The sequence below is a fragment of the Mytilus trossulus genome, chromosome 6, assembly GCF_036588685.1.
Source record: "Mytilus trossulus isolate FHL-02 chromosome 6, PNRI_Mtr1.1.1.hap1, whole genome shotgun sequence".
Lineage (NCBI taxonomy): Eukaryota > Metazoa > Mollusca > Bivalvia > Mytilida > Mytilidae > Mytilus > Mytilus trossulus.
Window position 1 is genome coordinate 80,826,261 of NC_086378.1, and position 18,197 is coordinate 80,844,457.

An 18,197-nucleotide genomic window follows, 5' to 3' on the forward strand; every position below is an offset into this window, starting at 1 on the left:
AAGAGATCATAAGATGAATAGAAAGTTCATCGACTGACATAATTTTCATTTTCCAAAATTACTACTAAATACGGAAGTTAGACATGGATGTACCGATTATGAAACGAGTTTAATCTACACACTTCAATTATTGATATTTTTGATAATTCATTTCTGTAGTTGACTTTGATAACTCGTATGGCGGACAAAAATGTAAGTATGTTGTTCAAAATGTATTTTTTTTTATATTTGTATGGAAGATTTAATATGCGGAAGAAAACCTCTTCACGGCCATTGTAATTACGTCGTCTGCAAGTTTCTATTCAAGGGTGCTTATTAGCATACTATTCCCCTTATTAATGACACAGACAGGAGACCAACAACGACATATTAAGACTGAAAAACATAACCGTTCAACTGTCTGTTATCGACTAGGTTTAATACATATCTGTTACAGTACAGTATTTCCCATACATTTTATATAACACTTGTATTTTTTTTATATATATAGTTCCATATATAGGCCACAGGCACTTGTCTCAGATTTTTTTTTACCTATATACCTTTATGTTATATTAAGGTATATAGGTAATTTTTTTTTCTGAGACAAGAGCCTGTGATATAGGCTTAGAATCCTATTTTTGTCTGTTTTTGATGCAGGAGAAGGGATACACTTGTTAAGGTCATTATTTTGTGTGTGTGTTGGTGTGTGTGCAATGTATCATTGTACACTAGTCTATTCACATCATCTTTGTATTAGTATTATGGACATACGAATGATATAGGAGCAAAAAGGGACAGATTTAGGCAGTGCACAGCTGAGACAGGTTAGGCTACTTTTTGAACAACCCGACTTGTAATGTATGTGTTAATGATAGATTTTTTTGTATGTTTTATGACTATTTTAGAGACAGGGGTTAAGTAACAATTGTATGATTCAATATTCATAGTGAATTCGCATTGCGTAAGTTTATTATTGCTCTAAATATAGGCTGGTCAAGCGCCCCCTTTTATCGTGAAAAAAGTGGTTGATTATGTAGGGAATCACTAAAACATTACTTGAGCCGCGCCCCCTCCTTTTTATGCAAAGTCCTCTGCTTAACTGCTTGACAAGAACTTGGCTGTGACAAATAATTATTTATAAAACTATTCAGTACACTCATAATTGATCATTATTATGTTTACTAAATCCATGTAACAATGTGTAACATGTGTAAACCATTTTCCAATGTCAATTGACTGAATGACAAAAGTAGTTGACTGATTTTATCTAATTATTGAACTACACTAACACGCAATACGGATACATAGGGTGTCTCTTAAGTATTTTTTATTCCTCTTGATCATCTTTTATATACATAGTAAGCATTCAACTAAATATGATATTTTGTTTCACTGGTTGTGATGAAAGGGGATAGGAGGGGTCCTGATTCCGAAATCCCAGGCTTAAAAACACGAAATCCCGAGGTCCCGAAATTCGAAAAAAGAATTCTTTGATCCCGATAAAGGTCCTATTCCCTCTCTGTGATGTACTAGTATAAATTTGTTTTCCCTCATGTTATTTGTAGTTGTGTCACGGTCAGACATCCTTTCGTTATCTGTATTTGATAAGGACTTTATACAGCCAATGAGTATCCAACGGATTTAAAATATCTATTTCCCAAAAGTTTCATTTATGAAATCGTCGAAATAATCTATTTATTGTAGCACGTAGTTTAGACACAACATATAATATGTCTACCACCAACATGTGTCGGAGGATAACTGACAAAATGTTGTAGTGCAAGGCTAGAAGTCGTTGTCATATGTCATTCGTCGGACCCAAAAAGGGTTTTAAAAACATGCTTAATAATATCAGATTATTACATGGCATTTTTCATATCGCATTTATTATCACGGTGACATCCCATTAGTCCGACAACCATTATTCCGACAGCCCACTATTCCGACAGCCCATTACTCCGACAGCCCACTATTCCGACAACCCAATACTGCGACAGCCCACTATTCCGGCAATGCATTTTTCTTATGTGTAAATTTTATACATATTATATATCATGCTAACAAGGGGTATTTGCCAAAAATACCGGTTGAGAGGTAAACATTTCCAGAGCCGTTAGGCGAGGGAAATTTGATAACCTCGACCCCTTGTAAGCATGATATAATTGTTTAATTCCACCGAATGTTCCACCTTAGAAAGTTTATTATAATCAGGTAGCATATGAAATTTCGACTTGAATGTATATTTTTTGTATACACTGCAGCTGTGCTATTCATGCTATTTGCACAGTCAAATTGCATTTACCGTATAATCCTTCCTTATCATTTTTTATGTACAGTCACTGACTGTATATGTATCTCCCTTTTTATGATAATAAGCTGGTTTTTCGGCTGACTGCTACACTTTGTTCATCAGTTTCAGTGAAACGTAATTCAAGTTTTATGTGACCGGTTGACAATTCGTTTCTGTCGAGTTTTATTTATGACGTCATTCCTGGAATTTTTACGTCATTCGCTCCAAATTCAATAATGATGCTTTTTATCCTAAATACTTCATCTGGAACCATATATTTATAATGACACAGAATTTGTCATGTTAGAATAGAAATAATTCATTGAGTTATTTTTAGACATGCATGGTATTCCCCATCTGCCATGGTATTTGCTAGGGTATTTCCCATCTGCCATGGTATTTGCTAGCAAATACCCCGGCACATGGAATTCCCTAATGGCAAATACCCCGGCAGAGAAAAGAAAATCTTAAAACATAGAAATTGGTGAAAAATACCATGTTTCCCATCCAATCAAAATACAGCATTATTACATAAGGTGGAATTATCTCAAAAAAAAGACCAAGTCCGTTCTCTGTAATATTTGCGGTTGTCCGTTTTAATCTCAATTATTCTTTCCATGCGGGATATAAGTCTCAGTATATTGGAGTTGATACACATGCTTATTGCAACTGCTCAGTCCTTACCCTGGTCCTGCTTTCGTTTTACGTGTCTGGGTATTTTATTTTTCTTTACATTTCATCGTTTGTGTGTCTACTGTCAGTCTGTGCTGTTCTAGTTCGCTGTGTTTTGTGTGTGTGACTTGATCTACCTTCTTTCACCTTTCACTGGATCGTCAGTTACCCCCTTTCGCGTATCAGGGGAGTGAGGTTTCATCACTATTTACAACATAAAGAAATATATCGGAGTTGGATAACACTACCCGCCCTCTTTGGTTGCAACCCTTTCTATCCCTTGTTTCAGTCATCTGAGTTTTATTTAAATTAATTTTGTCGCATAAATAAGGAACTACTGTAGCGTCAGTCAAATTGAGAAAAACAAAGAGACAAATACATAACCAGATCCTTAAAAATGAGATGATAACTAGACGAAATATGTGCTCAGAAAAGATTAGCGATTCCAATTATGAATACGGTATCATGTTCGGGAATGTGAATCCACGAAATACGGAGACAGTTCACAGCACTTCCAATAGCGATAGATCAGACATAGTCTGAGAGATGACACTCAATATATTTGTAGTGATACCAATTTTATATCCCGAGCTTATTTCAAAATCTAGAAAAATATGCCTCTTTTATAATGGTTGAAGCAAGTCATTGTGCAGGACTGATGATTTACAACAAAACTTATTACGAAAAACAAATATGACGGACATGAACATTTCGGCAACTTCTATTTTTAAAAATATTCACGAGGAAAAGTGATATCGGGTCGGTGACTGTTTATGACATATACAGTCAACGTATTTTGACTGTCCAAAGAGAACGAGTGCAGTATAAAAGCCAATAACAACTAGTAAAAAATCTAAGACAATGTGTGACATTCTTTTTCTGCTTGTGTCTTTCTTAAATTGTCTAATTGTAAAAACTTACTACATTATGTGTTTTGTGGCATTGACACTTATTTTTCATTTAAAGATTGTTTTCAAGAAGAAAAATATTTAGATATCATTGATTTTGAGAAAGGAAGTTCATATGTTAATTAAGAATCGGTGCTCATCCATTACATTAAGAATTGAAAATGCCAGATATTCAAAAAATCGTGTTGTACAGCTGATAAAGTTGAGGATGCGCTTCATTTATCAATCGAATGCTCACATTATCAAATTTTGAGGGAGGAATTCTTTCAGCATATTCAATCTAGCACATGTCAGAACTTTGAAAAGTTAGATAAATATGATAAATCTTCGATGAAAAAACAAGAAAACTTAACTATGATAGGGGAAACAAATGATGATTATATTGTTAGTTCTTTTGAATTATGTAGTACATTGTTTGATGCTGACTGTTATATGATATCAATGTGCTGGTTGGTTATTTTGTTTTGGCTCCGATTGTGACTGAGGCCTACGGTGTTATACAGATAATTATATCATATTCTTACTATGATATTAGTATTGTAAAGTCTTAATGTTGACCCAATCATTATATCGCCGCTTCGCAAAAGTAGGAATATACCGTTTTACCTCTGTCTGTTCGTCCACTCGTCGGCCAGCCAGTCCGTCAGTCCGTCCGTCTGTCCCATGGATGTTTTTGTTGCATCTTTTTCATGAACGACATTACAAGGATTTCTGAAAGGTTTATTGAAGTCGGCTATATCGTGTGATACGTATTCAAGTTCATTACTCAACAAATTCATGTTTACCGAACATTTTTCACATGACAGCCAAGTTGAAAATTTTCGTCACATTTTTCGCAATGATTTTTCAAGGCTTATATAAGTCAGCTAAAGTATTCGAACTACCTCAACCTTATGTTATATATACGGAGTTATTTCTAAAAAATATCTTATAACATAGATCTAAACGTAATAAAACAGACAGACAAGTTTTAGTTTACCCTGATATCCTAATACTTGGCTTGATGTCGGACTTATGGGCTGTCGGAGTATTGGGCTGTCGGAGCAATGGGTTGTCGGACTATTGGGTTGTCGGACTAATGGGTTGTCGAACCAATGGGCTGTCGGACTAATGGGCTGTCGGAATAATGGCGTGTAACATCATCCCCAGGTTCAATATCAGCCCAAAAGCCGCATGGCTCGAGGGCTGATATTGACCGAGGGCTGATAATACATGCGATATGAAAAATGACATGTTATGATCTTTTTATCATATGCTTCAACAATGGAGAAAAATCACAGATTCATATATTGATCTTTTAACGTGGTTCCCATATAGAAGTTCAAAGAGTGAAAAGTTCACGGACGTCGGACCCCAAATTTAGTATACATTCGATATGAAATCTTTCTATCAGATGCCTCAACAGAAAAAAAACATTTAAATATGGACGAAACGACAAAAGAAATAATTCAAAAATATACACAATGAACACTGTTTGGAAAAGTAAACTTTTTATAAGTAACTTTGTAGATTATATTAGAAATTTAAAAATAAAACACATTTATTTAATAATTTGATTGGGTTTTTTTTTGAGTTTTTTTGTTTCATTACTTTTCAGAGTACGCTTTCCAGTATCCAAATAATTGTTTTGTTAATAAAATTGAGATTATACACTACTTTGTAATGTTTTTCAGTGAAAATGTAGCATTGAGGTATATTTTCCGGAATTTGCCGAGTATCACCGGAATGCCATGCGATAACGTTACGGAAAGGCATGTGATTACACTCGAAGCATGAGATAAACATTTTTATATCAGCCCGCTTGCGCTAAGCACCAATTCGAAAAATATGGAATTTACGCTGCTTAATGCTATTATTATGCAGTAAAAATCATATGTTTAGTTTAAGTATATGATGAATAGAGAATAGTACATGGCAAAATCCGTATCATATGTCGTATCATCCCGAGACACCAATATCATATGTTTAGTAGTAAATACAGTAGTTATGCATATGTGATAAATATCCTGCTGTTTAATCCATATCGCGCAACTTTGATGCGCACCCTTTATCGCACCCCTACCCTTTATCACACCCCTACTTTTTTTTTTTACATAGTCAGTTTTATTTTTTTTGCCATTTTCATCATTACTACTCATGACAGCGATGTTCATTTTCTTAAACCGCTAGCTTTATACATAAAATCGCCGATAAATAATGTGTTAATCCGAGTAAAATCGTACCTCACTATTTGTCAAAAACAACAATGAAACCAAAACGGCTGCTGCGAGATTACAATATCGGATTCGATTCCGGAAGCGGATAAGGGTAATCCCGGATTTGGCTTTCAACTAAAAATTCCAGACAGGCGACAAAATACATCTATGCATGGTAAATAAATATAAACACTAGTTTTGAAAACCAAAAGACATATTTAAAAGAAAGAAAAAGCAGAAAATATTTTGTACACCAATTTTAATATGAAAATCCAATACATTGTGAAAGCTGGGAACAGTTTATCTAACAATATATATGTTCCTGGTAACAGCATATATTTTTTTATCAGTGATAAATGTTGGTAATGCATGTTCAATGCTTTTCAAGTTAAACATATTACTGCAATTTCAAGGTGTACTTTTTTCTTCTCAATTTTGATAGGTCAGTTAAAACAGCTGGAAGTTTCTTATATAAAAAAGAAGATGTGGTATGATTGCCAATGAGACAACTATCCACAAGAGACAAAAATGACCAAAACTTGGTAACGGTCAAGATCCCTACCCCTAAACAATATATATTCATGTAAGGGACAATATAACAAATTATATGAAATATAGTTGGAGTTCGTGGGGCCACTCTACCCCTTTCTGTTTGAGAATGTATAATGGTCGAGACCCACAAATTTAAACAATATATATATTTATGTATTGGACAATATTACAAATCAAATGAATTATAAGGGGGTCCCTACGGTCACTGTACACCCTCCTGTTTGAGAACTTGGAAACATTCGAGGTCATCACCCCTTAATTATATAGTCTTATACATTGATTCCTGTAGTAGTAAACATTTGTCTGATTTGTGTCTCATAACTTTTGTACTGTACAACACAAACTCAGTTTTCTTTCCAGGGAAGCAAGTTCATTCATACCTTTACAAGCTCGTACTAAAGTCTACTTGAACTACAACAGTCAACTAATATGAACAATTACGATCAACTAGAAGAACTGCAAGCATTGCAAATTTGTACCACTGCTGGCTCATGAAAGACTCATGACTTTTCGTGGTCATGTGCGTTGCTATTGAAAACCTTGATAAAATATGAATTATTTGCCTTAATGATTAATTCATTAAATGAACATAAATGTACAATTATATATGAATTTTTAATGTTTGTTCTTTTAAATCTTTGAAAAAAGTTGAAGCAACATTGCCACAGTTTTCATAATTATGTTTATATAAAAAAAGAAGATGTGGTATAAGACGACTATCCACAAAAGACCAATATGACACAAACATTAACAACTATAGGTCACCGTACGGCCTTCAACAATGAGCAAAGCCCATACCGCATAGTCAGCTATAAAAGGCCCCGATAATGTAAAACAATTCAAACGAGAAAACTAACGGCCTTATAATGAACGAAAAACAAATATGTAACACATAAACAAACGACAACCACTGAATTACAGGCTCCTGACTTGCCTTGGTTTTTGGTTAACTGCCTACAGTGCTAACAGCGCTTTGATTTTCTCTGTTTATGCATATGATAGAAAGATTTCATAAATAATTGGGCATTTTGCTAAAATTCGCATTAGTAATATTGTTCTTTGAATTGAGCGTCACACTAAAACCTCTGTAGAAGATAGAATTTGTCCTTTTTGTCTCATAGAAGTAGAAGATGAATTTCATTTCACTTTAAACTGTACAAAGCTAAATATAATTAGAGACCAATTATTTTCTTAAATTGGTGAAATAGTTCCATCTTTTTCAAATATGACTAATGAAGGAAGATTTGAATTTTTGTATACGTGTGGTGAGACTGATATAATTAGAATTAATGTTAAAATTATAAGCGACATGTACATTTCTAGAAATGCTTTATTAAGTACTAAATAACTTTGTGGTACCACCTCCTAATATAAATATACAATGTGTATGAATTTGGTATGATATATATGTTTGTATGTTTTGTATTGTCTTCGAATCAATCCTGGAATTTTGGATTTCAAACCAATGAAAATTACTTACTTACTTACTTACTTATTGAATGTATAAAATTGTGGGTCCGACGTCCGTGAACTCTACTGTTGAAGCATATGATAAAAAGATCATAACGTGTCATTTTTCATATCACATGCGGCTCTTGGGCTGATATTGAACATAGGGCTGATAATACATGCGATATGAAAAATGCCATGTAATAATCTGATAGTATAAGATATCATATACCTAAACTTCCCTTTATATCAGGAAACCTACGATTTTTAATGGACTTTATATTTGATTACCTCACCTTGCTTGAAAATTATGTATTAAGAAATGATGATTGTCTTGAGACGATTAACGGTATTTTTTATATTAATTAATATTGATTTTAACCATGACTGTATTTCATTTTATATTTCAATATTTTATGATGTATTTAAATGAGTATTTTTTGTTGCAAACTCCAGTAAAAATTTGAATTAAGATTATTTTCGGCATAAGGAAAAGGGGAGCTGAAAACAAATTGGAGAGGGGGTACATTTTTTTATCATTTCAGAAATTAAAAAGAAAATTTCTTCAAATATTTTTTTTCGGGGGATTGATATTTAACAGCATAGTGAAAAAAAATTAAGTTTATTCGACCACATTCATTCTTTGTTGTCAACTATTTAGTCACAATCCAAATCCAGAGCTGTATCCAGCTTAAATGTTGTGTCCATACTTGCCCGAAATGTTCATGGTTCGACCTTTGCGGTCGTATAAAGCTGTGCCCTGCGGAGCATCTGGTTTTTATTTGACGTGAATAAGAAGTTACTTTTTCTCTCTTGTATCCATTTGTGTAGTGATCTTCCTCCCTTTTACCATTTACCTCCCTTAAGTCCCGGTTTGACTTCAGCTCCTTTCCTCAATAGATGCGATAAAGCAACTGTTAAAATTTCGGCATTTTTTCCACATGTATTTCGTTTTTTACTCACCTGTCCCATGGGCAGAACCAAATGAGCTTTTCTCATCAATTGGCGTCCGTCATCGTTTGTCGTCTGATAACTTTTACAAAAATCTTCTCTGTGAAACTACTGGGTCAAATTTAACCCTACTCTGCCACAATCATAATTAGGGTTTCTAGTTTGAAAGATTATGCCCGATGACCTCATGCACTAATCAACATGGCTAAACATAGAATATAAGGGTAAAATGCATTGTTTGGCTTTTATATCTGAAACCAAAGCACAAAGAGCTAATCTTGACAGTGGATAAAATTGTTTATCAGGTCAAGATCTGTCTGCTTTGAAATTTTGTGACAAATCAAACAACCCGTTATTGGGTTGCTATCTTTGAATTGTTTTTTTTTAAGAAAATTTTGTAGTTTTTGGTCATTTATATCTTCAATATTGTTATAGAAAGAGGCAAACTATGTACAACAGAGTAAGATCAACAAATAAATCAAATGACTAAAATGATCATTTGAACCCTTGAGGAGTTGTTGCTCTGTACAGTCAATTTTCAACAATGGTTTTGTAAGTTTTTGTAATCTTTTATAAAAATCTTCTTTTCTGTAAATACTTGGCCAAATTTAAATAGAATTAGCCACTACCATTATTGGGTTATCTAGCTTAAAAAATGCGTCCGATGACCTTGTCCACCAACCATGATGGTCGACATGGCTAATAATAGAACACAGGGATCAATACAGTTCGTGAGTTATATCTCTGAAAACAAAGCATTTAGAGCAAATCTGACACGCATAAAATGGTTCGTCAGGTCTAGATCTATATACCCTGAAATTTTCAGACGAATCAGGCAACCTGTTTTGGGGTTGTTGCCCCTGAATTGGTAGTTTTCATTAGTTTTAAGAAATTCTTTCAATATTATCATAGATAGAAATAATCTGTTAGCAGCAATAATTTTCAACCTGATAAGAGCATACCAATATCTACAAATAAGTCAACATGACCAAAATGGTCTATTGACCCCTTTAGGAGTTATAGTCCTTTTATATTGTAAATTTAAACAAATTTTTGTAAACTTTTGTAATCTTACAAAAATCTTCTCCTCTCAAACTACTGGGCCAAATTAAACCAAACTTGGCCGCAATCATCATTGGTGTATCTAGATTAAAAATGTGTCTGGTGACCCGGCCAACCAACCATGATGGCCCTATAAATAGAACATCGAGGTAAAATGTAGTTTTTGACTTATATTTCAAAAACCAAAGATTTAGAGCAAATCTGACTTAGGGTAAAATAGTTTATCAGGTCAACAGCAATGATGTTCACCAAAGTAAGATTTACAAATAAGTCAACATGACCAAAATGGTCAATTGATCCCTTAAGAAGTTATTGCCCTTTATAGTAAATTTTTAACCATTTTTCGTAAATCTTACTATTTTACAAAAAATCTTCTCTTCTGAAACTACTGGGCAAAATTTAACCAAACTTGGCCACATTCATCATTTAGGGAATCATGTTTAAAAAAATATGTCCCGTGACCCGGCCAACAAACAAAGATGCCTGCCATGACTAAAAATAGAACAAAGGGGGTAATATGCAGTTTTTGGCTTATATCTCAAAAACAAAAGCATTTATAGCAAATCTGATATGGGGGTAAAATTGTGTATCAAATTAGATTAACAAATAAGTCAACATGACTAAAATGGCTAATTGACCCCTTAGGAGTAATTCCCTTTTATAGTCAATTTTGAACAATTTTTAGAATTTTTACAAGCATTTTCCACTGTAACTACTGGGCTAAGTTCATTATAGGTAGAGATAATTGGGTGCAGCAAGAATGTTCAGTGAAATAAGAGCTACAAACACATCATCATCACCAAAACACAATTTTGTCATGAATCCATCTGTGTCCTTTGTTGAATATTCACATTGACCATGGCGAACTCTCTAGTTCAAAAATCTTATCCAGAAACAACTGAGACAAATTTGACCAAACTTGGCAAAATTCAGCAAGGTATCTAGTTTAAAATATGTGTCTGATGACCTTGCCTGCCAACCAATATGGCAGACATGGCTAAACATAGAACTATTAAGGGTGATGTAATTTTTACTAATATCTCTGAAACTAAAGCGTTAGTATAATGGTTGCATTATTTTAAGCATCAATTGTAAATAGAAATATCACATGAGCGACACAGGATCATTAGAATCTTTTTAAATTTGAGAGTTACATTCCCTTTACATATCATTTTTATGCTTATAATCAATGCATTCCTATTGTATTCATTTAAATGATTTTTTTTTAAATCAAAAAGGTATAATAAATTAACTAGACTGATAGGGAAATTTATAATTTTTAACTGAAGCAAGAAAACAAGTTCGGTGACACCAGTTTATCTTTTTATTTTCTTAAAACATATTATAAAACATCTTCTCACAATTTATTTCAAAATTCTATCCTACAGATTTTTTTATGCACTCAAGAGTGTTTTTTCATGACAAATCTAAGCAAATTAAGACAATTTTAAATAACTCATAGCTTGAAACATACCACGGTGACCCATCCGTCTCATTATATTTAAAAAAAAAAAAACCCATAGTAAAATCTTAAATTGGCTTAGGGTGCTCCTGAATATGTATTAATGACAGCTCCTGCTCCACTATATTAGTAAACGTCGTGTTGCTCATTGGAAGTTAGAATTTCGTTGAAATAAATTGCACGATCAAGGAAAAGAAGGCAAGATTGTGGCTTAGACTAGTGGAATAGAGTGTGACATACATATTGATTAACGGTCGAACAAATGATGACGATGTGCATAAAATTTCCAAAGGATGACTTCTATATTACAATATACTCCTTATATGACGCTGCTAGAATAATGCCACAAAGAAAAGAAAAACCCTCAATCAGAAATTGGAATCATCCGATTCTCATTGTCAATTTAAAGTGGATGAATATCAAGAGATGAAATAGAATTTTTTTTGTAATATCATTTATTGTTTCAAATTTAATAAGACATACTCGATCAATGGAAATCAACTAGTATACTTTGAATTATTCAATGAAAGGACACCATCTATACAATGGATCGTAAATTTACATAGAATAATATAGTTAAAGTGAGATGACAATTATAGAAATATGACATGAGCTCAATGCAAGGCGAATATAAAACTAAATACAAACAATATATCTTATAGAAATTCTAGTCGAAAATATGCAGACTTTCTTTCTAGTATAAGGTCGAATATTTTGTGCCATCATACATCGTAATTGCAATTAGTTCTTATATAAATAATGTAAAAATATGTCTTCTTTTCAGAGCAATACATTTCTATTCCATGCTCAGCTTTGCGGTAGTAGAAGATTCGATCTGATTATAAAATGGCCGACTCATCTAACCGTAGACGTGTTGTATATGTTGATTGTTGACAAATCATCAGGAGGAAGCGTGACAATTTTCTTAAATCCATCAGAAAAGAAATTCTGTTCTTCACTTGAATTTTCTCCTGAGTCATCAAAGTACGATATTTGTATCTACGGCCTTACAGTAAAAGAGACCGATGATGGAAGGTTTTATCAACTGTGTAGTCATTCGAAGAGGAAATTAGAAGACTTGCAAGGTATTTTAAAATAGTAGAGTAAATTCATCTTGTATTTGTTCCACTTACAGGGTCAAAACCTAAACGTTTTTTTAAATCATACTCGAAATTGAGAGTCTGTATCATACTCTTAAAATAGAGTTTCAGAATATGACATATTTTATCGAAATGGAAAAAATATATATATTCAGTGCATGTTGCTATTCAAGTGGATGGAATTTTGATACAAGTGGCAAATCAAAGTTTGCATCAATGAGATGTTTAGACAATAACCAATATTATTAGAACCTGAAATTGCACATATTTAGCGGTGACACCATCACGGAATTCCAGTAAAAATTGAAAGTTTTTTTGAAATTTGCCCGGGTGTGAAATAATTCAGAGGAAATTGCACCGAATCCTTACTGAAGTCTTACTCTGCAAGCATTAGGAAATCCGTGTTTAAAAAGACAGAATCGAAACCTGGATATATCGAATCGTATGTGTTAGAAAATGAACTGTCGATTTTTTTTTAAGGCATAGCAAGCTGACAATGTCATCAAAGTTCAACGCGATTTAGAAATAGATTTGTAACAAACTAATTAGCCGATGACCACCAGTGATCGTTGATTAAAACATGGTTTGAAAATTATTAAGTTGAATAATGTTGTACAATACTATCAAACTCATGCATATTCAGGACCAGTTTTAGATTAAAAACACAACTGAATACAAATGCATTAGGGCTTATTATCAATGCAATTAAAAGGAGTTTCTGTTAGTCATGACCAATTATTTGAATGGTTTGATGTCATAATCTCCTACTAATGGTTTGTGGTGATTTTTTTTCCATTATTCATTATATTGGTACTATAGCTGCCGTAACAATACTTATCCATTTTTGAAATGAAACAGTATACTTACATGGAATTGTTCCCATCTTTGTTCGACCCCATGTATGGCAATAATTGATAGCCAAAATTATCTGCACACACAGAGTCAATAAACTCATCATAGATACCAGGACTAAATTGTGTATATACGCCAGACGCGCGTTTCGTCTACGAAAGACTCATCAGTGACGCTCGAATAAAAAAAAGTTAAAAAGGCCAAATAAAGTACGAAGTTGAAGAGCATTGAGGACCGAAATTCCTAAGAGTGTTGCCAAATACAGCTAAGGTAATCTATACCTGAGGTAGAAAAGCCTTAGTATTTTAAAAAAATAAAATAATTGTAAACAATAAATTTATAAATATTACCATATCGATGACAATTTCATGTCAGCACAAAAAGTGCAATAATTTTGACTGGGATCACCATATTTGTAGTCTTATAGATCCTTATTACCATAAGTCTAAACATTTTGTTTCACACGGATAAGTTTTCTTTGAAAGCATAGTCTTGTTTCTTTGTACAAATATTGAATGAAGAGCAATATTAATAAATGTATCGTCAGGTCACTGAAATGACTTTTTGAAGCTGTTGTAAAACAAAGTAGATTTTGTCAATTCTATGAACTAAGGACTTTATTAGTTTTATACTCTCAAATATTATATATTTTGAATTTATATGTTGGTATAGAAGGTAACGGTGGTAATGGATAAAGGTTAATCAAGTATTGCGTGTTTTATGTACGGAGATCTAAACAAAATCCTAACATACGCTCTTTACTGGTATTATGAGTCGTGTGCATAAAATAATCTTGGTGTTTAATTCCTGTATATTATACAGTGTATTTTTATTTCACTTTTAGTTGCAGATACAGAGATCTCTAATGTTACAATGAGCTTTGAAATGAAAGAAACTAGAGTAGTCGAATTGCCTATGAAACGCAATATAAAGGTAATAAAATAAAGATTGGAATTGATTTGTTTTCAATAGATATACTGTAGCATATTCTGTGTAGTAAACATATTTAATGGCACTTTTACCAAGAGAAACGCAACGGTTGGCAAATATAATGATGTTACTGCTTACTCCTATAGATTTCATCTTTAACAAACTTTTATAAGCTTTCTTTTTGTTCATAATACATAGCTAATTATTTCCTTCAGGTGAATAAAATGCTTAACAGATGTAGATTCTGATTAAATTGAATACAATCTTGAACACATGATACAAAAATAACTGGTGAGATAGAACAATGTATAGCGTTGGTAAATATTACAAAAAAAGATACCAAATTATTTTATTAACATGGCATCAGATATTTGTAATAAAATCAACGGTACCAATTTTGTTGCACCAGATGCGCATTTCGACAATACATGTCTCTTCAGTGATGCTCGTGGCCAAAATATTTGAAATCCAAAGCATATATAAAAGATGAAGAGCTATAATCCAAAAGGTCCAAAAAGTATAACCAAATTCGTGAAAGGAATCAGAGCTTTGCGTGAGGGAGATACATTCCTTAATTTATAATAATTTTTAATATTTTGTAACAGCAAATTTTAATAACACAAAAAATCCGTATTTTCATGCCAGTACCGAAGTACTGGCTACTTGTAATTCTTACTAGAGGGATATGCATATTCTTATTCATATTGTTGTCCACTGATCAGCCGCTGATCGGATGCTCTAAAGGGGAAAACATATCCTGCTTAACCCGTCATGTTGTCCATTTGAGGCGATCTGGATAAAATTTTCACCTTTCTCTCTGAAACAACTTATTTTTTTAAAGAAGCTTACAATAAACCACATAAAAAAAACCAACAACATTTATTGTCGATGCCTATTGAGAAAACATGTTTTTGATAAATTTGAAACTCTCGGGCTGATAACAATTCATCAATTCGTATGAACTACTTTGACACATCTGCACTTCTTCTGAATATAACACTGACTTAGCAGTTTATGTGTCACAGAGTATTTCCTTGCATGAAAATACTTGATTTGTATACGAGGTCTTGAGAATTGAACTTGCTATATTGATACTAGAACATAGAAACATAAACTTCACTCATTGTCCTTATTGGAAAGTTTATTCATTACATTTTTCACTATATGATAAACGTGCTTACATAAGCGTAGGTGTGATATCAGGAGAGTATGTAAGTGCTATCTTTCTTGAATAGACCAGATGAACTTAGTTTACAGCTATGATTATTTAAAGAAAGCACATCATTTAAATAGCGATAGTTAAAGGGAAAAAAGACTGTGATAACGTGTCTTTTCAAATGGTTAATAATCCATATTCGGTATGAAATGATTTTTTATAGACATATTTAACTGTCGACATGTAATAGACAATATTTGATATAACGAAAGGTGAACTTTGCTATTAATCATATATTGGTTTTCAGAAGCCAATGAATGTGACAGTTCTACGTTGTCCACCAGCTACCTATTCGATATACCAGTCAGACAGCCAATCTAGCGAGGGTTTCACACATGTATTATTCTTAAAGCAACCGAATCAAACTTTTGTTTTTATACTGAATTCATTTAAATTAACATTTTTATTGCCACTAACTTTGGAATCAGGGACATGGACTGAAATTCAGATGATGCGTTTGTCTCAGCAGAAATGTAGGACGAATAAGCACATGATAGCCGCAACAGTTAACCACAGCCACGTGATATCTTTTAAAACATGTAAGTAGTTTTTATCATTCAATTTTTCCAATGGAGGTTTTCTGATATAAGTGTAGACAACCGCAATACTTGTCTATAATGATTTTACGCTCACTCAGTCTGTTAGAGGCCCTACAGTGGGGTTTTAGATATAATAAATAGTCAATTAAAAACATGTGCATGAGAAGAAAAAATATGTTGAAGTATTCAGCATTAAAATCAATACACAAGGTTGAATCCCTTGTTATTAGTATAATGTCAATTTTGATGTATGCGTTTAGAACCTTTGGCGACCCGACAGTTTAAATGTCTATAACACGTACGATGTGATTATTCAATGTTATGTACAGAGAAACGTCTACCTAATCTGACTCAGTCAATTAATAACCTTAGCGTTTCAAGAAATGGTCTCGTCCACTTTGTTATGAAAAAGATTTTATTATAAAAAGACAATTTATCGATATATATTTTCATGGTGAAATATCTTGAGATTATGAATAAGCTTTTGTATAATTTTCTTGAAAGCCTGTGATTTTTTTCCAAATCTATTCAGAGTTGAAATCTTATATAAGTACTATATAGACCATGGTTTTTACGAGTTAACATATTTAAACAAACGAATCCGAAGGATGAGTTTGTTTAAATATGTTAATGAGTAAGACACATGGTATATAAAATTTGTAATATAAATAAAATGATTGACAGCTTCAAGACCTTCAACTAATATTGGAAATTGATCACGTTACAGTTTTATCCAATGAAATGGAAGCTCGCGCAAGTCACTTTTGCGCCTCGTGTATGATCTTTTGTGTATTTTATGTAATAGAACCCCTGAATTTGCAAAAAGGAAAGAAAATGTCAGATTTTCCCGATTTTTTATTTAGTTTTGCGCCACGTGTATGGTTGTTTGCGCAAGTAACTTCATAATGTCATCAGACTGAGGTAAACAAACATATCGGATTCCAGCGTCGGACAAGGATTAAATAATAATATTCTAATGACGGTGAGAATTGGGTTTTTTTTTTTAGTATCATACAAATTAATCATATTTTACAGAATTTTCATCTAATTGAAAAATGCACATTTATACATTTCTAGTTTTCGTACAAACTGCTTTCTTCCGTTATTTTATTAATTCGATTATTAGATTATTTATGAAAACACAATTTTAATGATAAATCACTGTATTTAAACAGTAGCGGATCCAGTGAGTGTAGATAGTGTACGTTCCCCTAATTGATCGCAAAAAAAAATCATTTTTTTTCACAAATATTTGTAGCCGATATTTATTCCTTTTTCTATAGGTACCCCCTTTTTTAAATCGAAATTTAATTGGATCTTTGCAAAGGAAATGATAGTTTCACATTTCATTTTTTTCACAACTTAAAGAAGAAACATTTAGAAATTGTTTCCAAAATTAGGGGAATTCATTACAATCCTATATAGTTTGAAAAAGGTTTCTTAATATTTGGGTACACATATCTTATCGCTTTTTGTAATGAAATGAAAACAAATGAAGATCTTGACCTTTTAGTACGTTTAACAGTTTCTTAATATTTAAGATGCGGAGACATTTTAAAAAAAAGGTGGAGCTTCAGCCATGGAATAACATGAACATGAATATGTTATACCATGGCTGAAGCTCCGCCTTTTTCCCTTTGAATTCTAGTTGAGTTGCATATTTAATTAGTTAAGTATGGTACAACATTAATTTGCATATAATATACCATGGTTTTCTCTCACCACACTTTTTAAGCAAATTATTTCATAAAAACATCAAAGGAAAAATTCCAATTTATGTTACAACAGACTTTATATAAATATTGACCGCAACAAGTAATCAGATCATAAACTAATCATGGTTAAGAAAATACACCAAAGGAAGGACTAATTTTCTTGATTTTCATGTAAATAAGTCCAAAATCTACGGCTTTGAATAGAATACAAATGTTAAAATTGGTTTCCTGATTTCATCTTTCAAAGAGATTCAAAATCAAACATCAATCTTTACCCATATTTACCCTTGCTTCTGTGAAAACACTTTGTCAGAAAGAGGGA

At 32.7% G+C, this 18,197-nt stretch overlaps 1 protein-coding gene across 2 annotated transcripts in view; it reads left to right on the top strand.

The window, feature by feature from the left end:
• Positions 1-18,197, top strand: part of LOC134721985 (phytanoyl-CoA hydroxylase interacting protein-like) — a 21,804-nt gene continuing 3,607 nt past the window's right edge. The window contains exons 1-4 of one of the 2 annotated variants that reach the window (XM_063585376.1): positions 1-192; positions 12,308-12,608; positions 14,320-14,408; positions 15,869-16,160. In XM_063585376.1, coding sequence (XP_063441446.1) covers positions 178-192; positions 12,308-12,608; positions 14,320-14,408; positions 15,869-16,160 — 697 coding nt within the window. In that variant the 5' untranslated portion in view covers positions 1-177. Of the gene's footprint in view, positions 193-687; positions 807-12,307; positions 12,609-14,319; positions 14,409-15,868; positions 16,161-18,197 lie in introns of those variants that run through there. The other variant, XM_063585377.1, reaches the window with a different exon arrangement.